A 24992-nucleotide genomic window follows, 5' to 3' on the forward strand; every position below is an offset into this window, starting at 1 on the left:
AAATAGATTTAGAGTGTAACTTCACATTGTTGTTGGTAGAGTAGTGAATTTTTGAAAGGGAAGCTGAATCGGTAAACTGAAATGTGAAATTTAGTTTCCTTAACTAGTTCACACAATATAGGCATTTAAACAATAATTCTGCCATTGTCCAATATTTTTCTTATAATCAACAAATCCCATGAAAAGGCCAAAAATAACAATAAATGTTTCCTTCTTACAAGTTCTGTGTGTCTCTACAGCCTGATATATCTCATTCCTCTGTGCTGTAGAGCCCCATTGTGTCCAAGAACTGTTAGAAACACATCAGTGAGCCACACTGTAATGACACTGACATCATCATTACCATGAACACACACATTGTAGTTTGTTTTGAATCGGCCCCACACACACACACACCGTCCTGCTGCCCCAAAAACTCACTTGAGCATCAAATGTGGATTAATACGCAGCTGAAAATAGTCCCCAACTAATGCACTATTTACATGTTTTCTAGACATTATGGTGCCCAGTTGTTTATGGAAATGAAATTATATATTTCTGGCCTGTTTTTAAAGTTTTACATCTTCAGTAGGAACCAATGGGCTAATAGCTAAGAGCCAAAGACAGATATAAGTATTGAGAGACAGACTACTGCATTAGTAACTTTAATCTTTTCATGAGATTTGTTAGAAATAACAACAATATAGAAAATCACCAGCTGTATCTTTAAGAGTTAGAAAGATCAATAAACACTTTCTGTTCTCTTCTTTGTGTAAACTTGAGAATGTGGCCGGTGGTAGTTCTGCTTTCCTACAGTGTTTCGTGGGTGTAATTCTAGGTTGTGATCCAGAATCCTGTGTTTTGGCCCATATGATGATTGCAGTGCAGGTTGTAGAGCAAAGGAAGGAGAACAGGTTGTTTTGGGGATAATAAGAGAGCTACATTTTTTGATGTTTAAAAACGAAAACTGGCTTCATTATTCTGTTTTTTTGCATTTTCCATAGTGGTGGTGGCGGTGGCGCCTTTTCTGTGCTGAGCACCTCTGCTAAATGAATTATGACTGTACAGGAGAGACGGGGTTTAATAGCATATCGCTGTGAGGGGGAAGGGGGGGGGGCAGAAGATTGACTTTTAGCAACGTAAATCACAATAAAAAGGTTTTCACTTCAGAGGTCAATACTGAATAATAATGAAAGAAATAAAATTACGTGACATTTGTCTGAATTATTAAGACAGTAATGTCAGTATAAAGGGTATATATCAGGTAAGCCCCGAAATTACAAACAGAGGAGGATGAACAAAAAAATGTATGTGGAAAGATTTGAATCTTTGTTTATTTTGCCATTTTATTCTTATACCAACAGATAAAAGCAATTGTGTGAAATTTGCTACAAATAAACACTGTTCTTAACATCAATTTAAACAATTAATTATACATTTTTAATTAATGTACATAGCATTAATCCTTAGTTGCTTAAATTGGAAAGCTTTTATATGACAGATCACCAGTATTTGTATTAGTACTTCCACCAGTATTTTAAATTAAAGTTGAAAGAGAGACTTGTTTATAGTTTAATAGAACTTTGGAATGAGCTCTTGGTAATTATAAGTGAGGTCTGAGACAAACGTAATAAAAAAACAAAAACAAACATGTTCTTGTACAAGTAAATAGGACAGAGCACATACAGTAATGCAGTAATTATACATCCACACCCATTCACACATAAACACATTTCAGCCCCCCAGTTCTATTTTGGATCCAATTCCTGGGCAGCAAAATAACCCAGATTCGTTAAACTCGGATGCTAATGAATCTCTGACGCTAACGAATCTCTTATCAAACCTTTTTATCTTTCCTGAGATGTTACAAACACGCAGCTAATGTTAGCAGCTTCTTATTTAATACTGGTGCTGACGGTTAAAATGATCAATGCCACAGATGATGGATTATATCAGCTGTAGCTAATTAATGTTCATTGTGTAACAGCTCCACTTTAGTCTATAGGTTAATGTGCTCTCTCCAAGCTGCTGACTGGACTCTGACAAAGATGGTTTGTGAGTGAAAAGACATATCACTCTGTAGCATCTCTCTACGACCGACAGTGAACTGTGGTTTTGTAGTTGAACAGAGTGGAGATTCTTCTCCAGAGAAATTATCAGCTGATCGCAGCATGTTAAATACAAGAGAGTCCCAGTTCAACTTCTTATGCATCTAATCAATATTTAGAGCTTGTTAATCTCATAGTTGTGAATCAAGAGCTTCATTATTTGGATCAAACAGTTTGTGAAAAATCAGGTGTAAAACTCAGTTTGTTCCAGCTGTTATTTCAGCCTGTCACAACGATCAATATCATTCAATAATCAACATTTCAGATCTTCTGCTACTCAGCTCAGTTTCAGGTTGGAGATACAGGTTGTCAACATTAGTTAGGCTAATTTAATGTGAATGTCTAAACTAAATCTTTGAGTTATACTTCTTTACAACACTTAGTTATTTACATGATGAAACCTGAACATAATGAGATTTGATGAATGATTCAAAAGGATTTGGATTTGATAAGTGGATTTGATACTGGATCCAGATTTGATAAAATGCTATCAACCCCAGCTCTAATGAAGACGGTGGAGGGATGAGTGAGGAAGGAAAAGCACTGAGAGAAAACTGTGGGCAGAAAGAGAGAGATGGGATGCGTTTAGGATCTGACAGCGCACGGAGGAACACATCATCACCGTTTCCACTGGCATTAATCCTCTCAGTGTGAAACAGAGCTGTGTGTGTGTGTGTGTGTGTGTGTGTGTGTGTGTGTGTGTGTGTGCATGTGTGTGTGTGTGTGTGTGTGTACGCTGGAGTAGATGAGCTGTCTTTCCTCCTCAAGCTTATTCAGGCTGCCTGAGAAAGCTTTTGGGGTTTGGGGTAGATTGCTGTCAGCAGGAAGAAACTAATGGTGTAAGAAGGATGATAATGGTGACGACAGCCCTTCCTTTCTTTAAATTAGCCTGAGGCTCATATTCAGTTTTTCTGTACAAATATTTACATTTCAGTCATTTAGCTAACTCTGTTGTTATCCACAGTGAGTCAGTGAATGAGCTTGTAAAGATTTAGTGTCCTGTGTCTGTAAGTGAATTGGACAAATTGGCTACAGTTTCAGTTGGACCTGAAGGGTCCATTAGAGAGCCTATTCCAGTGATTTAATGTTGCATCTCCATAAACGTTGGAGCCTCGCAGGTTTAAAGTAGACTGGCAGATCAAGTTCCATAAACACATCTGGATGGCTTTTTGGTCTAATGAGGACTCCCCAAGACTGCTAAACTGATACTGATGTGTAAAATTGATTTCTTTATTGTTTTCAAAAGACTAACACACAAACATTAAGAAAACCTGCCTCTTTTAATTAACCCAAAATATATATCTTTCATATATGTATAAATAGATATTTTATTAAGTTTACCTCATAAATAGACTCCTGTCGTCCAGCAGAGAGGATATGGCTAAAGAAGAGTTTTTAAACTAAGACAGCTGAGGAATGAATTGTGAATAACATTATGACATTGATATTATGTTGTTGTTGTTGTGTAACTAAAACTTTATTTATGTAACACTTGTGAAACTAAGGTTAGAAAGAGCTTCACAGATACAAGAAATCTGAATAGATATTTAAATCAAATACATGCAAAATTGTAAAAGAATAGGAACCAATCAGGGGAAAGAAGCATAATAAATGAGAATGTGAATAAGTAAATGTAGATATAAAACACTCAACAGTTTGCTGGCCTGACCTCAGCTATGGAGTTGATATTTAGCAAACTTGAAAAGGACAATTTGCTGAAAATAGGTTTTCAGTCCGAGTGTATGAACGACTTACTGACTGGACATCCCATTATCTAGACCTGAAATGATTAGTCAATTAATCGAATAGTTGCTCAACAGAAAATTGATTAGCAGGCAGCTATATTTATAATTAAATAATTATTCTTTTAGTAAGGATTAGATGATTTTCATTATCATATATGATGATAATAATAATAATAAACAATATCTGTTGGTTTTAGTTGCTGAATCTTCTTGCGCTGTAGGAAAGGTTTTAATTTGATCATTTTCTGACATTTTATAGATCGATGAAGAAAATAATCAGCTGATTAACCAGAAGGAGAAAACTTATTGCCTCGTATCTCTTGTGTCAGATGTAAATACTTTTGAAATGTTGTTGAAGATGCTGTCGGACGTGGCCGGATACATGTCTGTGAGATTAGGTAGTGACAGGCTGCTTTGGTGCAAGTGGTTCCGAACACCCGGTATCACTCAGTGTCCGAACTCTTCACTGTGGTCAGTCTTATTATTGCTGTGGGCGGCTCCCACTTTAAAACGCCACTAACTCTCCTTCAGGGTAAATATAGAGCTGCCTGCCTTTAATAAGAACCTCGGTTAGGTGGTTTCCTGACCTCTCGCTCACATGCACATTCATACATTCTTACACACACACTCACATAGAGACAGACTGACAGACGTACGGTATGTCATGAGAGACATTCCAGTCATGTCCTCCTGACCCCGTTAAGTGTAACACACACTAACCGCCGCGTTTGCTGTGCACTGCAGCAGAATGAGGACATTGTTTATGAATGAATGATCTTATTTGTGGGACATATGTTAACATCCAGCTATTGTTTGTTTGTTATAGCTTCAGTTTTGACCCATTTGTATGAATTCAAATATCCAAATTCAGAAGAAAAGCTGCGATATTTGAAACCAAGCTTGACACAATACAATAAGTCATTCTTTAGCTTGCATATTTTTAAATTATGGGCAAGTCTTAAGCACTGCATTTGTCAGATTTCTGAAATAGAATAACTACAAATTAATTATTTCCAAACTCTCAGTCGTGAGGATTTGGAGCTTTTCTCTTATGTGATTGAAAAAGTCGAATATCTTTGGGTTTTGATGGTTTTTTGGACAAAATAAGAAGATTATAGTTGTAGGAAATTGTAATGGTCATTTTTGATAATTTTCTGACATTTTTTGAACAAAAGCTTAATTGATCAGAAGATTAACAATTTACAGTGCAGTACAGTAGACCTTTGCACATAACTGTAACAAAAACTGTTGGAATTTTAAAAGCCACAGAGGTATTTATCTTTTCCGTCTTCTCCATTTCCCTCTTTGCGTCTCCAGTCCAGCCGGCTCATGGCAGCGCTGCAGCAGCGGCTGCCCAGCAGGGAGGTTATGAGATCCCGGCTCGTCTGAGGACCCTCCACAACCTGGTGATCCAGTATGCCTCTCAGGGCAGGTATGAGGTGGCTGTGCCTCTCTGCAAACAGGCCCTGGAGGACCTGGAGAAGACCTCTGGACACGACCACCCAGATGTGGCCACCATGCTCAACATCCTAGCCCTCGTTTACAGGTTAGTCAATCAAATCCAGTATGTTAATTGGTCCTGAACTATTGCAGTGGTTTTCGAAATTGAGTTGTTGCCCTTCAGTGCTCTGTTATGCAGTCCAGGAGATTAACCTGTCAAGTGATAAATGGGATTATATTCCTGTTGATATAATATTACAGGCAAACACAGTAAGAAAATCAATAGAGTAGATTATTGTGATTAAATGTTTTACCTGCACCTTTCAACCTAGAGTATAATAATGTAACTATAAGCTACATCAGCTATCAACAATGTATTTATTAGATGGGGCTCTTTGTGCAAACCATTTCTCTGATGTGTATCAGTTTGGAAAAGATCAAATGAAACAAGGTTTTAATGAAATATCACAGCCCTGATGTATTTGTTCAGAATCAAGGCCACATTGTATGTAGGTGTACGTAATTTTTATGATTGTAATATTAAATATTTACAACTGTGGTCAATGTAAGGACTAATATCCAATTTCCTGGAAGTGCTTCTGTTTTTTAGTTCACACTGGTAGCACCTTCATTAGCTTGTAAATCCTCAAAGTCCCTCGCCCCTCTGACTATTTTACAAGCCTTGCTGGGATTTCAGAATGGAGCAGGAGCTTCTTGGTAAATGCTGGGACAGTGTTTGGAAGTATCATTGCTCTGTAGATATCAGTGAAAGGAATGTTAATAACCTTGTGGCCTCCATAGCACCATTTAAATGCTAGCTTCAGATCCTACAAAAGTCAGACTTTTTCCCACAGAGAAAGATGTTATAACGGGAATAGCGTTTTGTCTTTTTGTCACCCTCACAACACTGAGGCATGTCCCTTGAAGCCATTGGTGTGCACCCTCAAAACATCGCCTGACTGGCCTCCAAAGGGAGAGCTGGATGCCTTTCTACGTGAGACGTGGAACATAGCAAACACAGCCCGACGCAAGCAAAGATTTACAGTACAGTAACAGAAATAGACGAGTGTTAATTTCCTAGTCCACGAAGAAAAGAACAAAAGAATGACACACAGGAGCCGGACCAGTATTTTACAGGGTTGTTGCCATGTTTATTCCTTCCACAAATCTTATCTGTTGAATAGTGAGCTCAGGCTTTTGATTTGGCTACCCTGAAGCAGAGAGAGACTGGGTGGACTTGTTGTCAGCGGACTGCTACACTGACTGTGGGAACTTCTACGAAGCTATTTCCACCATGTCACCTGAAAATAATGGGCTATTAGTGGAAATTGTCAACATAGTTTATGTTTCTTCTCGTTCTGTGCTTGTCTGTCGTTCTGTTCATCTGTGTCTGTGTATTTCTGTCTGACTCTGTTGGTTTGCTTCTGTCTGGCAGGGATCAGAACAAATACAAGGAAGCAGCCAACCTGCTGAATGATGCTCTGGCCATTAGGGAGAAGACTCTCGGCAGGGACCATCCAGCTGTGAGTTCAACTTTCTCTGCATTACACCAAAGTTTTTCTAGCAGACCACAATATTTTTTGTGACGTAATTAAAATCAAAATTGATATTATAAATGTCGAACTTGCGTGAAACCTCAAAAATAAATATAAACCTAGCACAAAATGCACAAGCTACATTTTAACTATTTACTCCACCTGTTCAACAACACGAAACAAATAGTTTGACATTTCCAAATCCTTCTTTCCAAGAATCTGGTGAGAAGATCGATACCACTGTCATGTCTGTGGGGTAAATGTGAAGCTACAGCAATCAGAAAGTTAGCTTAGCAGGTGGAAACAGCTAGCCCTGCTCTATCCAAAGACAACATCCATTAATTAATATGTGATACATCAGTTATTTAATCCACACAAAACCAAACTGCTTCCCAGTCTTTATACTGAGCTAAACTAAGCTAACCAGCTGGTAGCAGTAGCTTCATATTTATCGTGCAGACCTCAGATTGGTATTGATCTTCTCATTTCTCTCTGTGTATTTCCACAAAAATGTCAAGTCCGTCCTTTTGATATAAAGAGCACCAACAGTGGTTCCCCCAGCTACAGTGGGATAAACACTTTATCATGAGCTAGGGTAGTTACTTGAAAAAAAGATAATAAGCATCCACCATCATATTTTCTCTTTTCTCATTCTGTTCTTACTTTATACTCTTTGCTTTACAGCTATTTTGCGCTGCTGCATTGTCCCTGTCCCCCCTCAGGGATCAATAGAGTTCAGTTAAAAATATTTTTCCCAGCTCCCCCTCCGGTAACAAATTTAACACAGAGACAGTCATAATAATGACAGTGCAGGTAAAGTACTGTTTGAATTATTAAAGAGGAATTAAATACCCAACAATAATGCAAGATAAAAACATAATAATAATAATAATAATAATAATAACATAAGACAAGTTGGAAATAAACAGTATAAAGGCTTATGCATTTGTCTACACTAAAAAAAAAATTGAACAGATGCTATGTGTCCTCTGTATTCATATTAACAACACCACCAACTCAGAACATACAAAACCAGACAAATAAGGTAAACAAATACATGTAGTAATAGATAAATAAAAATAATAAACACCAGTTTACAGGTAATAAGTAATGTATGCAAAGTGAGTAATACAACACAGCTAAGTACCTTTATTTAAATCATCAAGAGCATTTTACCTTTGGAAGATTAGGTTGAGTTTAAGCTAATAATACGTTTCAATGGATTTCCAGTTGGTTGTGTTCAGGCTTATCTACATATGCATTTTAAATTACATTTCTCCCAAACACTGCTGATGTATTTGTCCAAGACTGTGACTATCAGAGTGAACTCAAAGGATTCCATAAATAATTGACTCAGGCCTGTTCTCAGATCCATTAACCTCTGTCTGTCAGTGTGACTGTAAACACACAGCAGGTCAACTAACTGTGTTAACCCCAGCAGGCTTGTGTCTCCACTGTCTGGATCGTCGTCATGCTCCACTTTGTGAAGCTGAGGTTAGCCCTCCGCAACCACCCCACCCCCCCGATCCCACCACCAATCCCTGATCCTTCTTTCTCCACAAGGAAGTGATTCATTTATCAGTGATTTGTCATTTAGATGAAATCATAGTTTTGGCAACAGTATGGCCAGTTACTTATCAATAATTCACTGTCTCCTGATTTTTCTTTTGTTCTCTCTCTTGTTTTCTGTTTGAATCCAGTTCTTCTTCTTTTGAATCTCTCAATCTTGTTTTCTAGTTGCCCTGCTCTTGAGTGTTGAGTATTGAGAACTGGTTGAAAATGTGAAATGGTTCCAAAAAAATAAGAGCCAGATATTGTACATGATATTTTTATATGTACATCATGTCTACATAATTTAAGATGAAGTAGTCTGGTGCTGTGCCATCTGGGCGGCAGGTGAAGACGTGTGGCTTGGCATGATGACTCCTGGCTATGAAAACGAAGTTAGAGTGGTTGAGCTCGCCTCTAAACTCACTATCGGCTGAACCAACCAAAAATTCTGGACTGGCTTTATTGTCTTCAGGGTTGCAGTGACCGGGCACTTATGGAGGAGTGCCTCTGTGTTTGAGAGAACAAAAGGGTCAGAGACAACAAGGCCCTGATTGTGGCTTATGCTTACGCAGAACTCGACTCTCAAGTCTCAAAGTGGAGCCCTGGAGAGGGAGGACTTCATGGATCTGTTGGGGGAGGATGGAAAAACATGGAGGAGAGTGACTGAGAGGAATAGGCTGAGTGATCTGGATCAGAATGATGTTCTGCTTTTAGACTCACAGGCTCCCACCATCACCCCTGCACTGTTTTAGCACAGGGCTGTTTTCTATATGAATCCCCACTAACTAAGAAGATCAGGTCTAGACCCAGGACCAGGCTTATCTAACTCTTGGTGGTTTCTGTGGTGAATGCTGTCGACACTTTGTAGTCTTATCATCTGATCTGTGGCTGAAACATGAAACATATGTTGGTCATGTTCTCTGATGTTCTTGGGTTAGGGTTGGGGTTAAGGATGTAGTGAAGTGATTTCTTTTAGATTGTGCAGGGAAATGTGAGGATGACAGAATCAAATCAGGGGTAAAGCTCTGGGAAAAGAAATTGTAGGGGCTGTGTTTTCAGTGAGCTCTCGTTCTTTACTTTAATTGTATTCCCTCCTCTTTTCCTCTCACTTCCCTTCCCTCTATCACTGCTCTCCACCTCTTTGTCTTCCTGGATGATCTCCCCCTCCTCCCACTACCTCACCCCTCTGCCCCTCCTCCCTCCGGTCCACATGGCCACCAGATCCTAGTCTGAATCAGAGATCAGAGGTGACCTCCCGGCGCCTCTGTAGTCTCCTTCCTCTTGAGTGCACGTGCTGGAGATTCATGATGCAGCTGATTGGGATCAAATTACAGCCCACCATAATCACTTACTGTGTCTGCACACTTTCTTTCTCTTTATCAATTACTCGTTCACCAGATCAATGGCACTGCACTGCTGTGGCGGAGTCTTGCAGTTGCACACACACTGCACACTCGGGTGAAGATGATTGAGGCTTGAAAAATATCTTGGAATGATAAATGTGTTTGTGTACCTGTCAGGTTGCTGCCACCCTCAATAACCTGGCTGTCCTGTATGGGAAGAGAGGGAAGTACAAGGAAGCAGAGCCCCTGTGCAAGAGAGCGCTGGAGATCAGAGAAAAGGTAGGTCAAAGGTCATCACACATAATGATGAAATGGATTCAGTTGTTAAACAAAATAAGTAAGAGGGAAGTGCAACTAAGCAGCTGCAGCCAACAGATGGTGTATTTTTTTCTTCACCAAGCTTAAAATATTCACTTTCAAACAAAAGTTTACTTTCACTTCACTTTCAGACAAACTGTGTCCTACTTAGACAAACACAGAATAGACTCTGACAATTTCTCTCAACATGTTTCACATGAGTCACTGGTTTAAAGGCAGAAGAATGAAGAACAAATGCATTTGAAATGTTTGGGGACACAAGAACCAGACGCTTTCCGTAATTCTCTCAAAATCAGTCTGATTCAGACTGAAGTTAAACTTAAACGCTAAAGATTAAAGAGGAACTCCACTGAAAGTCTGTTTTCAGGTAATATTACGAGTGATGTCGCTTGACTCGGTGTCAGTTGAAGACAAAGTTTGAAAAGTAAAGTCCTCTCCCAGATGACGTCAGGAATCAATCACGTTTTTCCCATTTTGCTTATTCTATTATGAAAATATTTGCTGATTCATTTTCTCACATTCATTCATTCATTCATTCATTCATTCAACATTTATTTATACAGATTGATCCAATGACGGCAGTTTCACTGTCTTTTGTAAGCAGATCAATAAAACAAAAGTTCACAAAGCAAAGACACACATTTAGACAAACACTCAAACCTACAAGCTGCAGATAAGAGAGAAAGCGGTAAAACGATAAGAACAAGTATTGTGCCAACAATAGATATTTTAGACCAGACAAAATAGCATCACGACAACCTTAAATTTAACGTGGGATGACTAATTGTTTTTAATTGTAAGATGTCGCTCCTGTGGACACTAACTCGTTTTCTAAGCTTTGAAATGTGGCGATTGGTCTGTTCTCCTTTAGGTCATTCCTGGTTTCCATTCATCTCAGTTGCTTTGTGCTTTTCAAAGGAAACGTGTATAATGGTGCAGCCTCACATCCAGGGAGAGCTTCATTATTTTGTCTCATCTCTAGTTTGGTGCTGACAGAAGTGCTGCTCAGCAATCCTCAAGTACAGAAGACACTTTTTATTCACTCTTCTGTGTCTGTCCTCAGCTCTGGACTTTGAACAAACCCTCCGTCTCTCTTCTTCTCCCTCCTCTGAGAATGAGACATCAGCTTTGGTTAAGCTGAATGATTTCATTTTTTTTAATGCTACTTAAACTCGGATGATAATGCTCTCGCTTAAGCTGGAAGACTTGCCTCTAAGTTGTCCTGCTCAGGATTGGCAGTGAAAGGTGGCTGTGGCAGAGCTGCCCAATCAGAGGGATTCGTTCTCAGCTTCTTTCTGAGTTCGGTTGGCTGCAGGGACAGTGGAGATCAGGGAAAGAATTCATAAGCCACTACTGAAGCTTTTCACTGATGTGTTTGTTTCAGTGGAAAGTAAAAAAAAAAAACATATTGACATTGGATTTAAAGAAGGATACATAGTCTTTATATAACCTGGCTCTGTGGTTTTCCTGCTCACAGATGTCCAGATCTAATTTCTGATACTGATCGTAGATATTTTTGTAATTAACCTCTGCACTGAATGTAATTGCAATGGCGTTTTTCATTAAATCCACAAAATGCTCACTTGTCAACTTGTCAACTAGCTGCATGGTGTCAGTCACTGAAAGACATACTGAAGCCCACAGATCCACTGACAGGGGTTAATATCTTCATTTCTGCAGATTCCTCACTGACGTCAGGGCTTCTCTCTGTGAGAACTAATAGTCCTTCAGGCTGTGTTTCTTAATGTTTTCTGAATCTAATGATTATTTTAATTACTGGTTAATCTGATCAATAATTTCTTGATTCACTGAAGTTTTGTTTTGTCTATAAAATGTCTGTTGTTTTATCTGACCTTCAGTCTAAAACTTGAAGATGTTTTTTCACTGTCGTACATGAAAAAGAAGAAAAGTGAATCCTCACATTTGAAAATCTGAAACATGAGAATCTTTGGCATTTTTTGCTTGAAAAATGACTGAAACGATGATAATCAGTTAATCGCCTAATTCATTTTCTGTGGCTCAACCAATTGATTAATTGACTAATTGTTCCAGCTCTAGTTTAATAAGAAGAAGTATAAATATCTATCAAAACACAAAATGGCATATATAATGTGTTGTGGGTCAAATCTAATTTTAGATACTTAATGTTGATGGGTGTGTCAGACTTGTGTGTGACTTTCCCTCAATCTAATTAAAACAACATTAAATTTAATTAGTGCTTCATGGAGCAGAGTACCTGAACAGACGGTCCTAAAACCAGATAGTTTTCTCCTCTGCTCGTGTGTTGTTGAGTTAGAGACTGAAGCCCTACCTGCTGCGAGCTGCCTGTTTGCTGACCTCTGTCTCTCAGATGGATTGGCATAAAGTCAAATCCCTGCACTGCTCCCACATTCAGTAAATATTTAGGTAAAACAGGGGTTCAGTCAGCGCACTGTAAAAGTGGATGAAGATGTTGTTTCTAAGAGCTTCCCAGAAACCACCACACACGGCAGCACTTTTGGTATTCGAAGGCGTGGCGTCCATCAATAAACAGGATCAATTCCTCACTAACCTGGAACTTGCCGGGGCGCGTGGCTCATGCCAATCCTTTTTCAGCTAATGATGTTTACAGGAAAGCTGTCAGATGTGATGTGAGGAGGAGGAGGAGGAGGAGGAGGAGGAGGAGGAGACGTGGAAGGCCAGGACTGAGTGAACGCTGTAGGTAGCACCGCTCTCAGAGCTCTGCACCGTCGTGGTGATCAGACTCCGGCTGTCAGTCTCCAACAGGGAGGGACATGACCCTGTGATGCAGGATCATCAGGGAGGGTTTGCCATCACAGCTCCCACACATTTATACTGCAGTAAACTGAAGACAAAAATACCATAAAAGACAAACAATGAGCTGCTTGGTTTCCCTTTGTTTTTCACGCTGTAACCTACAGTATTACCCAGTGGTGTTTTGCTTCTCACTGTTCATGTCAGTGTTTTTAATGAAGTGGTTTCTCAATGAGCAGCAGCCAGCAGCTCTTCTATTGTCTCTGAATCTCCTCTTACTTCCTGACACTTCTTTTTCTGTGTCTTTTCTCTCTCTCTTTCTCTCTCTGATCCCACCTCATTCTGGTCAGTCAGGCTCTTTTTGCATCTCTGTCACACTTGCTACACTTGACTCTAATGGCTTTAAGCTGTTCAGCAAAGAGGAAAAGCTTACACTGCTCTCATATCCACATGAATGCAAACACGTTTACTTTCAAAGTGTTTTTTTTTTTTTTTCAATGGTTCTGCTTCTTTTGGTCCTGTATGCAGAGAGAGGGCGTATTGTTTTCTGTGATAAATGCTGTTTGTTGCTGTTTTGATGTGTTTTTCTACTCTACTCAGCTTTTCCATTAACAAACAGGTCAATAGTCCATCAGTGTGGCACAGCATGAGACATCCGCTGCATTTAGTTCAGAGTTCTAACTCCGGTTACAGATTAAAGTCCCTATTTGGTGGCCCAAATGAAAGGTTCATGCAGTTCATGTGTGCACTGATACCGCGAGAAATTTCTGTGTAATCGGGAACATCACAAGTAGTGAGAAGGATCAAAGCAACCTGGCGAGAGATGAAACAAACATTTCTGTATTGGCAAACATCTTTGACCTTTCCTGGAAATCCAAAATGACAGCACTAGACATGAGAGTCAAAACCAGATTACACATTTGAACCTGAAAGCTGATGCTGGGAGAAATTGAGGCAGTAGATGTAGTCATAGTCATTCATATAGATACACCAATTCAATCTGCATTTTTACTACACAGAATTTGTATTTTTTTGAATAGAAAACTGTCACAGCTTTTTCAGCTACAAGAGGAGATTCACCAGTGCCCGGCTACAGTCTGGTGATAGTTTCTCACCCTGGATACGAGCTGTCGACCAAATGGCACATGCCGGCCACAGGCTGCTGTCGTCTACAACTCATTTTCTTTGATGTAGCAAGCATTGTTTTAACCCCCCCCCCCCCCCCCCCCCCCCCCCCCCCCCCCCCGCCTGCTTGCTTCCGTCCCAGGTGCTGGGGAAGGACCACCCAGATGTGGCCAAGCAGCTGAACAACCTGGCCCTGCTGTGTCAGAACCAGGGCAAGTATGAGGAGGTGGAGTACTACTACATGAGAGCGCTGGAGATCTACCAGACCAAACTGGGCCCCGACGACCCCAACGTGGCCAAGACCAAGAATAACCTGGTGAGACGGGTGGAGGCGGGTGGGAGCAGCATTTCTATACCTGTACTTTTGTACCTGTGTGATTTTTGGTTCAATATGTAGGACAACTTCTGTCTTTCCTCAAGACGTATCATTTCCAGTGTCACGCTGGCTGTTAGCATTTGGTTGTTTGTGTTTTTTAGGCGTCTTGTTACCTGAAGCAGAGCAAGTTCAAGCAGGCTGAGACTCTTTATAAAGAAATCCTCACTCGCGCTCACGAGAGGGAGTTCGGCTCCGTTGACGGTACGATGTGCTCATATGACTGGATAACAAATAGAAGTACACACACGCTTTAACATTTTAAACACTGCAGTCAGTATCCTGTTATCCCTGGTGACTTAAAATAAGAAGCAACGCTACACATGCTTCTTTCATAATCCCTGCTGTTCTCTTCTTCTAATGTAAAGGTCAGTTTTTGGAGGCTGCTGACAGATATAAACAAAAACGACCTTTTCAGCTGAAGAAGACAAACTGTACTATTTCAGACCTAATGAAACTCATCCTATTTTCTGCTGTTTAGCTGAACGAATGTTCATCACAGCTGATTTGTGTGTCTCTCTATGTTTGATGATTTTGTCTTTCCCTGCAGATGAGAACAAACCAATCTGGATGCATGCTGAGGAGAGAGAGGAACAAAGCAAGGTGAGTCTGTAGCTGTTGATATATATATATAACTGTTTTTGTCTGTTTGTTTATCTTTTTGGATCATGTACAGCTCTGCTACTTTTGTGGTATAATTTATACCCATATTTTGCTGGTTTCATTTTTAAAGGTCCCATATTTTACATATTTGGTTTGAAGGACCAAAAACCATCTCAGTGTAGTTTGACATCTCGTCTCTCAGGCTTCTCTCTGTAGCTCCAGCAACAACAGGTCGATGAGCCAATCAGAAGAGAGGAGGCTCTGAGCTTCTCTGTGGACTGAGCGCTTTGATACTTTCACAGTATTAATATAGAACCTAAACCTGATTTATAATCAAAGAAAAATCATGAAACTAACACATCTGTCAACTCACCAGTTGAACACTAGTTAAATTATATGTCAATTAAAGTCGGGACAAAGAGATATCTCAGCCACAGGCACAGATGTTTCTAAGTACCAGTGACAGCAGCATTAAACTCCTCTGACAGTTTTATGATCTTATTTAAGATGGAATAGGAAGGATTGACTCTACAAAGAGCTGGATTAGCAGATTAAGTCCCAGTAATAACCATCCACTGCTGATGATTGTGTGAGTCTCTTGACTTTCCAAACTAGGAGTTAAAATGTGTAGTTGTTGAGAGGAAGGAATCCTGACCCGACGATAATCCCGCCACTAAGTACCTCTTCACTGCTTCCTGTTTCCATCCTTTACAGCAGGAGTTATTTCACATTATAGTTCATGGGTCTGTGCTTCTTGTGCAGACTTAAGTGGAACGTGTGTGTGTGTTTGTTTGATTCCTTAAAGCATGTTCTTGTAAACCGATGACCATGGGTTTCTTCTTGTAGGGGAAGCAGAAGGACGGCTCACCATTTGGAGAATATGGAGGCTGGTACAAAGCCTGTAAAGTCGACAGGTCAGTCTCGTAACCCGTAGACCAGTGGTTCCCAACATTTGTGGCTTGTGAACCTTTACAAATGACTACCACCGGGTATTTTAGAAGCCTGAAGAGGCAAAATTCTGTCATAATTTGCGCAAAAAAAGTCTGAAAAAAAGCACAATTTTGTCATTTTTTGTGACTCCTCAGATTAATGTTGTTTTGCTACTAATTCGAAAGAATTGAAGAAAAAAATCACCAAATTTATATGTAGGTGTTTATTGGTTTATTTGTGGAGTAAATGTGAAATATCTTTATCTCTAAATAAGTATAAATTCTCATCTTTCACCGAAATGAGATATTTCTCCTTCGTGTTTTCACAGCCCCACGGTGACCACCACCCTGAAGAACCTGGGCGCCCTCTACAGGCGGCAGGGCAAGTTCGAGGCGGCAGAGACTCTGGAGGAAGCTGCCATGCGTTCCAGAAAGCAGGTGTGGTCTCCGGATGATGTGACTAATAAAGACAGGATTCCTAGCTGGGGTTTAGATGTCACTGTGGCTGTTAAAGAGGCAGGGATAGTGGCAGATGACTTGCTGGTTACCAGTGCTCAGATGAAATGGGTCAGCTCAGGGTTTACAGCAGAAAATGTGCATTCTGGTGTAAAATTAGGGCAGAGATGATACACTGTCAGGATGCTGCAGAGCCTGGAGCACAGTTTTTAAACTGGCTCTGAGGGTTTGTTACTTATTAAAGTTAATGGGGTCTCCTGTGGAGATGAGAAGTGGGAGGCAGTGGAGAAGCCCTGCAGCTTTTATCATGAATTAGGATTTCCCTCCAGGATTTAATGTATCTGAGTAACAGTAACACACATGACACTGCACCAAGAATTTAAACTGGATTCCTGTGATGCTGCTGTAGTTACAGATATAGATAGAAAATCACATCTTGGCAATTATATTAATTAAGTTTTGAATATTGCACCTGTGCAGAGAGCTGTGTAATTGCACGATCCACATATTTAAGTTGAGTAGGAGAAAGTTGAAAGTTGATGTGGTCACGGTGTTAAAGTGTAGCTATCTTTTACGTAAGAGAAAGAGATCTGATGTCGCAAGGTGGTTTTATTTTATTCTAACTAGATTTACTTATTAAACACATAAAAAATATTCAAAGTCTGTATTAGGGAGGTGTAAAATAACAAGTGTTAAGAGTCTGACAACACAAAGCTTCTACAGTTTGTTGGCCTGTGTTTTTCCCTTCCTGAATAATTTATTTACCAGACAGGCTCATAGGAAACAGTCTGTACGTGGGTCTGCTCTGTGGTGTAACAGTATCATTCGTTCAGCTTTAATTATGCCAGAGGCTGCTTGACTTTGCCAACTTGTTCCTAAAGAGAAATCCCACTGAATGTGCTGTCAAGTAGGAATTTGTCATAAGAAAAACTGTTTTATATTATATTTAAAACATTTCATTCTTAGATTGTCGAGTATGTATGTGTGAAATGTTATCACTGGTTTTTAAGTCTCCACTTTTTTAGCTTCTAATTAAAGACCTGTTGTAAACTGACTTTGTCAGAAAAAACATTTTGGCTGCTAGTTCAACAATTCAACATTTTGGGAAACTAATTCACTCTCTTGCTGAGAGTGAAATATCAATATGACTCTTATTGATTAGCATAGCTAACTGTAAAGACAGGAAACGAATCTAGCTACCAACATTTCTAAAACTTAATTAATTAATACGTTAGATCTCATTTGTCTAATCTGTCCAAAAAACTGTAAGTAAAGAAAAAGTATGTGCCCCACTGTCTCTTGGCTAGGCGCTGTGTCTTCCTGGACCAACTCTCAGCAAAAAAAGCGAATGAGTACGATTCCTTTAACCTCCCTTTTAAAAAGGGTTTCAAGAGGCAGGAGTGTGACACCTCTTGAGAAACCAATGCTGTGTGTGATGCCTTAATGGAAACTATTGAGTTTTGCCCTTTTTGCCTCGGGAGCTGACTTTGCTGAGTTGGTTCCTGCTGCTGGTGTCAAATGTAAAGTTGTGAGTGTGTGTGCCAGGACCTGGGTTCAGTGCAGCAGGTGGTAGAAGTATATAGCTTCATTATTAATTGGATTGGATGAATTGGTTCTTGTTGTCAGCTGTACAGTGTCTATGTGTGTGACAGTGCACACAAGCCGCAGGTGGCAGCGGTGCTCAGCTTCTGCTTTAATTGGATTAGTTGAATTGGCATTTATTGCTGCCGTGTGTGTGTGTGTGTGTGTGTGTGTGTGTGTGTGTGTGTGTGTGTGTGTGTGTGTGTGTGTGTGTGTGTGTGTGTGTGTGTGTGTGTGTGTGTGTGGTGTTTGTGTGTGTGTGTGTATCAGGGTCTGGACAATGTGCACAAGCAGCGTGTGGCTGAGGTCCTGAGCGAGCCGGAGGCCCGCGAAAAGCAGCGTAGCCGCGAGAGTTTGACCTCTGACACGGTGAAGTACGAGAGCGGGCCGGACGGTGGCGAGGAAGTGAGTATGAGCGTGGAGTGGAACGGGGTAAGTACAGTACACAGCCCTCAACTTCAGACCAGGGAGACTGACATGTCTACGTGACACAGCCTCTATCTTTCCCCACAGAAGCCACATAAGAATTAATCTGGTCTGGGAAAACACGAGTCTTGTTGAATGTGTAACTTTTACATCCTGTAAGAGAGATTGGAACAAAAGCTGTCTCCCTATCTGCAGGAGTCAGTCTGGATAGGAACAGATTATTTGCATTTGTTTCTGGAACCACCTTCCTGCTCAAGTTTGTCTTACTACCTCTGTCACTTCCTGTAAATCTTAACAAAAAAATCATTTTTATAAACTTTGGTCTTTCTGTGCTTTATCAACTTTCATCATTGTACGGATCATTTTTGCTATATTTGTTGTTATTTGTGAAGCACTTTGAACGTTGGTTTGAAAAGTGCTATACAAGTAAAGGCCATGATTATATTATTTTAACTTAGGAGCATCAGCTGCCTTAATTGAGGTTCGCTTTGTCCTGGTAATGCTGATTTAATGAAATTTGTGTGGCCCCAAATAACAGAGATATGCAGCAAGACACATGGAAACTTTCTCTCACACTGTAGAGCAATTCTTCAGGAGTGATAACTGAAACGTTAGGAAACAATCACAAAACACATTTTTGTTGAAGTATGTTGTCATATTGTTATCATACTTCTACCCAAAAAATCTAAGATGTCTCATGCAGACATTTTATACTGGAAGTTTGTTTTTTCATGTGTTGACTGGTATAAACACCAGAGGAGGCAGATTACAGCAAAGAAGTTTTTGGTTTGGTTTCCAGGTGGCGTGTGGCCCAGTGCAGGATTACAGATGATCCAAACTTTGTCCAAAGCCATTTCTGAGTCTGTAAGACTTCTGTGTACAAGTTCTGGTTTTCTTTTCCACTGAAGTTTGGACCAAGAAAAACCAACAAAGTCGTTTTGTCCTTGAGTCTCCTCAAGGACTCTGATTTTATTGTACATTAAAGGGCTCAGTTCATGTCTAAGTAGAGCAAGTAAGAGTCACAAATTCTCTGCTCATGCTTTTCCGTACATGTAGATTCAAATCAATTACAATATTCACACTCATTTAACAAGATTCCTGCCTAAATTCACTGTCGGCTTTTGTGTTTGTTAGACGACATGATCAAGATGAAACAGCCCAACCACCGTCCTATGGGTTGACTAATTAGAAATGTGTCATCATATGATCCAGGCTTATGATCAGCGGCTTCTGTTGGGAAAGATACACCGAGGTTGTCACTTCGCCTGTCATTCAATTATTCTAATTAGGAATTTAAATCCTGCCAGACCTGTTAAAATGATTGTAAAAGGACCGTTTTGTTCTGTGCTACACTGGTTATGCTGATTGACTGTCACAATTAGTCTCCTCTCCTACAGTAGTTAGATTGCTTGTGCTTCACTGTTACTGGCTTTTTATTAATAAGACCAAGTGAAAAGCTGCTGCTGGCTTGGCTGGATCTTAAATCTCTAAAATTAGTTGTAGTGTTTTACATTTACACAGAGGTGTGGTTGTAACAAACGCTCTTTTCCACTAAACTCTCTTTCCAACTAACTCAGAGTCTTAAAAACTGCTTTCACAGCAGTACAGCCCTCTGGTTACACATGTCGTCGCCACCCACCCTAACTCCTTCTGCTGCAGAGCCACATTTCTAACTGAGCTGGTACATTTCAGAGCATCTGCAGTATTTCCTCAGCCTCTAGTGACTGCAGTGGCACCACATGTAGATGTAGAGTCGCTGCTCACCATCACCATCTTATTTCTAAAAGGCTGCTCCCGCCGCTCCGAGCTCACATAGCAACAGTAGTCATAGACCCTGAACAACCAATCAGCAATCTCCTCCTGGACCTCTCTGGTTGTGGCTTTGGGAGGTCTGGTGTGAGACACATCCACGTTTAAATAAACGACGTCCTGTCAGTCAGTTATTGGCACACAGCCTCCTGCAGACAATCTCACATCACCAGCTGATCTCTGGACCTATTTATATCAGGAAATCAGCCTGTCTCATCTGGAAAGAGCTGTAGCTGGAGGTGCGTTTTAATAATTGTGTCTTTGTTCCACCCTTAAGATTTCTTTGATCCACACATCAAATAAAGTTGTGGCTGAAAATTTGGCCATAAAAACAACAAGAACTTAAAAACATGCCTTTAAGGGGAATCAGTTTTTCATTTGATTGAAGGTGAGATAAAGGTATTATAAGATAATACTGAAATTACTGTGTATTGTACCACTTATATCAGAAGGGTAAGAACATGGTTGTAGGTGTGTTTACCCTCCTCTGATTTCCTGGAGTTGTCAGACTACATTTTGCCTTTTAACCTGTCAAAGAGATCATCACTTCCACTTCAGCTCTCTCCACTGGCAGGTGTGAAAACCCATTTCTTTCTCACATAAATAAGTCCTCTGATAAGCACCGTGACTCATCAGTCTGCTCATCTGACTCCACATGGGCTCTGTACTGTACTCCGTCTGTGTCCTCTGGACACTCTGCTGATGTTTCTGATCTTTATCCTCTGTGCTGTATGTTTGTATCTGTCCTTTGCATTTGTGTGACGAGCTGCTGCCTGAGAATGTAAAGTACCGTCTGATTTTTCTGGTCTTTATTCCTTCCCTTTGCTTGCTTTGTCAGCATGTGAGCAGCCAGAGAGGAAAGAAAGAGAGACTGTTTAGTGGGTGTTTGGCTTGTAAAATAAAATAAAAACTAAAGTTACCACATAAAATTGAAAAAAAAACAATAACATCTTATTATTTTGCAGTTTTTTCTATTTAATTAGTCCAATGTGACAAACCAAAGTGAGACAAATTGAGAAAGCATAGACAGAATAAAGTGAACAGACAGAGATGAGACAAGATATTGATACAAAGCCGAGTTACGTACGTCGTTGGGAGACATTTACTTAAATCCTTTGGGGAAAATATGTGAGATGATGTGATTGCATGTATGTGTATGTGAATATATGTGTGGAGCCGGGATCAAAAAGAAAAAAATTAAACATAGATAAGTGATATCACTGCTGCTAAATAGCCAAAATGTATAACACAAGAATAGATAATGATCACCAATGAAAAGCCCAAAAACATACTAATACTGTTTTCAATTTTGGTGGAAATATATTTGATATCTTTGGAAGTTGTACTATTGATCAGGAAAAACTAGAAGCTTTAATATGCAAGTTTGGATTTTGGAAAATGCTGATAGACATTTTTTTTTTATTTTCATTGATTTATTGATTAATTAATGAAAAAATAATCAGAAGATTAATAAGTAATGAAAATAATCATTAGTTGTAGCCTTACTTCCTCTGGTCCCTTGATTCCTACGTCGTCAAAATAATGAACAGAAAGTTTACATGAAACAATCAATAAATATTAAATTTATAATATTAAGTTTCATATAGAATATTCAGTCTGGCTGCTCTCATGTGTCTCCTTCCTGCATCTCCTCTGTGTTTATGTTGTTCACTAACAAAGTTTAACGTTGTTAAATTAATAATGTTTCAGACACAGTATCTCTCCATCATGTTAAACTGTGCAAAAGCTCCACCTAGTGGCGGAGTCTGCGAATGACACTACAGTCGCTGTAATCAGACAGCATCAACAGCGGACTACGTCACGGAGTCTGACGCACCCTCACAGCCCTGTCACACAGGTGTCCCGTCACCACACCGCTCTGATAGAGGGGACGGTTCTTGATATTACAGAACACAGCAGTCGTGAATCCATGCAAGACGAGACATATTTCTCTTGGCATTTATTTGATTTTCACCGTCACAACTGAAGCAGAATCTGGCCTGGACTGTGGAAAATGGCTGATGGCCTTAGAAAATGAGTAGTACAGTCTGGGTGTTTTTGTTTGACCTGGAATTAAAACTTAGTATTTTATCTATCTATTATTTTATGTTTTTTTAGAACAATTTTTCTACATCATTCTCCTGATTTAGTCCAAGAAACAAGTTATAAGTGATTATTTTAGCACCACTAGTTTGAAAACATGTTGAAAATACAGACATAGAAATACCATCAAAATAAAGTTATGATCTAAAAAGTGTTGAATTTACAATGAAATTTAGTCCAGTTGGAGTAGATGGATGAATGTTTAAATAAATAAAACTCGCAATAAAAACACATCAAATAAAACATAGATTGGTTTTATTGCCAATAAAGTTTGACGTTGCACATAAATCAGCCGGTGGTTTGCTGAGGCTCACACTGTTGGAGAGATACTGTGTCTGATCTGTGAAACCTGTTGAAGACATGTCTCTATCTTTTACCCTCTCCCCTCCTCCTTCTCTCCCCTCATCCCACCATGTCCATCTCTTTTCCTTCCTCCCTCCTTAATTGCTCCTTTCAACCTGTCGATCTCATCTCACTCGTCTTTTCTTCTCTCTTTCACCGTTTGTATTTCCTTCTTTCTCTTCTCTTCCTGCTCTCGTCTGACCGGCAGGCATAACTCCAGATGCCTTGTAATGGTTCTAAAAACTTGTCTTCTGCATGACGGACGCCTCGCCTCACCTCACCTCGCCTCAACCCCTTCAGCTTTGCAGTTTTCTTCAGCTCTGACTCCCCCCCCCTCCCCCTCTCTTTTCTCCTCCACCACCTCCGTGTTCTGGTGGGATTCTCCGCACCGGGTTGAAGAGCGATTGTGTTGCTTTTACACCCTCCTCTCTTTGTGAACGAGGAGTGGGTTTGAGGGGAGGGGGAGGTATGTCGAGACAGCCTGTGTGTCTAAATCCAAACTGCTGGCTCCCACTTGTGTTGAAGGTCTGTACTCGACTGTGTGTATCTGCTGTGGGTGGGAGAGGACCGGGGTGATGTTTCTTTATGGCAACATTAAACTTGTGCTTCTTACCTTGTTATTTCTTGCTGTCCTTTAACAGTAGCCTCTGCTTCTCCTCTTCCTCCCTCCCTGTCACTCTCCAGTGTCTTTAAACTGTTTTTCATTTTGGCTTTAGACTCATTTTAAAGGTTGTCGGGGGGGGAATTGTGTGTGGAGATTTGACAGTGTTCTCTTAAACCAAATCTCTGCTTCTGTCCTTTAACTCTCTCCACTTTGACCTGAACTATGAACTCTGGACTTAACACAGTCTGACCACAGTTACTTTGGTCAAGAAAGAGCTCCGGACACTCAAAAAAATCTTTCCCGAAAGCAACAAAAATATTAACATAATGAGAAATATTAATAGTTTGTTCAGTAAAGAAACAGTTGAAGAGAAAAATGTAAAGAAATTCCTTTATTTCAGGCCTTTTAGCAGTTTTTTTTTTTTAATCTAGCTTGGCTGTTGCTTCAGCGTTATATTGTTAACCTCTGTGCCGCTGTAGAAATGTGCTAATTAAAGTGACATGTAGCATGTTGAGCTGAAATGATTAGTCGATTAATTAATTAGGAATTCAACAGGAAATTAGTTGCCAACTATTTTGATAATTGATTAATCATATCACTTTAGTTTTCATGCCGAAATCCACTGCGTCCAGTTTCTCACATGAGAAGATTTGAGTCGTTCGTGATGAAAAACTGAACACAAGAAATTAGAATTTGTCGTCTTGCGCTTCGGTAAATTATAACAGGCATTTGTCACTGTACCAAACAAACAGTTGATTAATCCAGAAAATGACTGACTGATTAATCAGGTGTGAAACTAGTCTTTAGTTTCCAGCCTAGTATCATGGGTTAAGATGAAGTTCAATGGGCTGACTATAACGTGAACAGTCAAAACCTTTGGCAGTGCTTGTATGAGACATTTAAAAACCAGAAACAACATGTTCATAAGATCAGAATTGATCTGTGTGATTAAAAGAAATCAGGGAATAATTGATTTAAAAAAGAGAAACAAATAAAGAGACTGTCCTCACAGGGAAATATAAAATTTACAGCATGTTATAAACATAAGGGATAAATGGAAAGACTCTAAATTAAAGCTCCTGAGACTTTATTGAAGTGAAAAGAACAGCGACATTTTGACTCTATTTCTTCTTCAGGCAATGACAACATGACAACAGGACAAAAACTGTACAGCCACAAAACTGTTCACATCCTGTTGATATTCAACTGATCAAACAAAAAACAACAACACTCACAACACAACCTTAGTCCGACACATGCCAGGTTTGTCTCCAGGTATGAAATGGTGAGAGTTAAAGCTTTGAGCGCTCCTCTTTATCCTCCCTCCCTCTCCGTCTTTCTCTCTCTAGGGAGGTCAGAAGCTTTTCATCTGGCCTCTATGGTCCATGCGGTTGAACTCAACATTAACACCTAAAATCATTAGTGGTGACTCGAACCATCCTCAGCTCATAGTGACTTTAACATGCTGTAAATAACATCAGCGTGAACTCGTCAGCATGATCGAGAGCAGCGTTGGTCGTGGCTCTGTAGGTTTTTTCTGCTCCTATTAGAGTTTAGTCATTAGTGTGTCACTCTGTGCTCTGTGTCATCTGTTCACAATGATATCAGACTTAAAACTACAGTGTCAACGAGAGGACACATAAACGGTAACAGGATTCATGCACGATGGAGTTAAAACGTCGAGTCTGTAACGGAATAGAGGATATCTGATGAGGTTTGATTTAAAGCTGCGGCCGTGAGTGTGGAGGGAAAGAAGTTACGCTTTAATGCGAAGCCTGAACATCATGCATCCAGCCTGTTTACCTTCTGTATATCTCTGTATATATATGTAATGGTGGGTGGGTGTGGGGGGGGGGGTAAACAAGCAC

General features: G+C 40.0%; 1 protein-coding gene across 5 annotated transcripts in view; it reads left to right on the top strand.

Annotated features, from left to right (window-relative positions):
- Window positions 1-24992, top strand: part of klc1 (kinesin light chain 1) — a 45911-nt gene that overhangs the window by 12437 nt on the left and 8482 nt on the right. For 3 of the 5 annotated variants that reach the window (XM_022750197.1, XM_022750200.1, XM_022750198.1), the window contains exons 5-13: window positions 5150-5378; window positions 6708-6795; window positions 9879-9980; window positions 14041-14214; window positions 14376-14475; window positions 14822-14874; window positions 15721-15788; window positions 16133-16241; window positions 18111-18272. In XM_022750197.1, coding sequence (XP_022605918.1) covers window positions 5150-5378; window positions 6708-6795; window positions 9879-9980; window positions 14041-14214; window positions 14376-14475; window positions 14822-14874; window positions 15721-15788; window positions 16133-16241; window positions 18111-18272 — 1085 coding nt within the window. Of the gene's footprint in view, window positions 1-5149; window positions 5379-6707; window positions 6796-9878; window positions 9981-14040; window positions 14215-14375; window positions 14476-14821; window positions 14875-15720; window positions 15789-16132; window positions 16242-18110; window positions 18273-22728; window positions 24322-24992 lie in introns of those variants that run through there. The other 2 variants (XM_022750202.1, XM_022750199.1) reach the window with 2 other exon arrangements.

The sequence above is a fragment of the Seriola dumerili genome, unplaced genomic scaffold (assembly GCF_002260705.1).
Source record: "Seriola dumerili isolate Sdu_G_001 unplaced genomic scaffold, Sdu_1.0 BDQW01000149.1, whole genome shotgun sequence".
NCBI classification, from domain to species: Eukaryota; Metazoa; Chordata; class Actinopteri; order Carangiformes; family Carangidae; genus Seriola; species Seriola dumerili.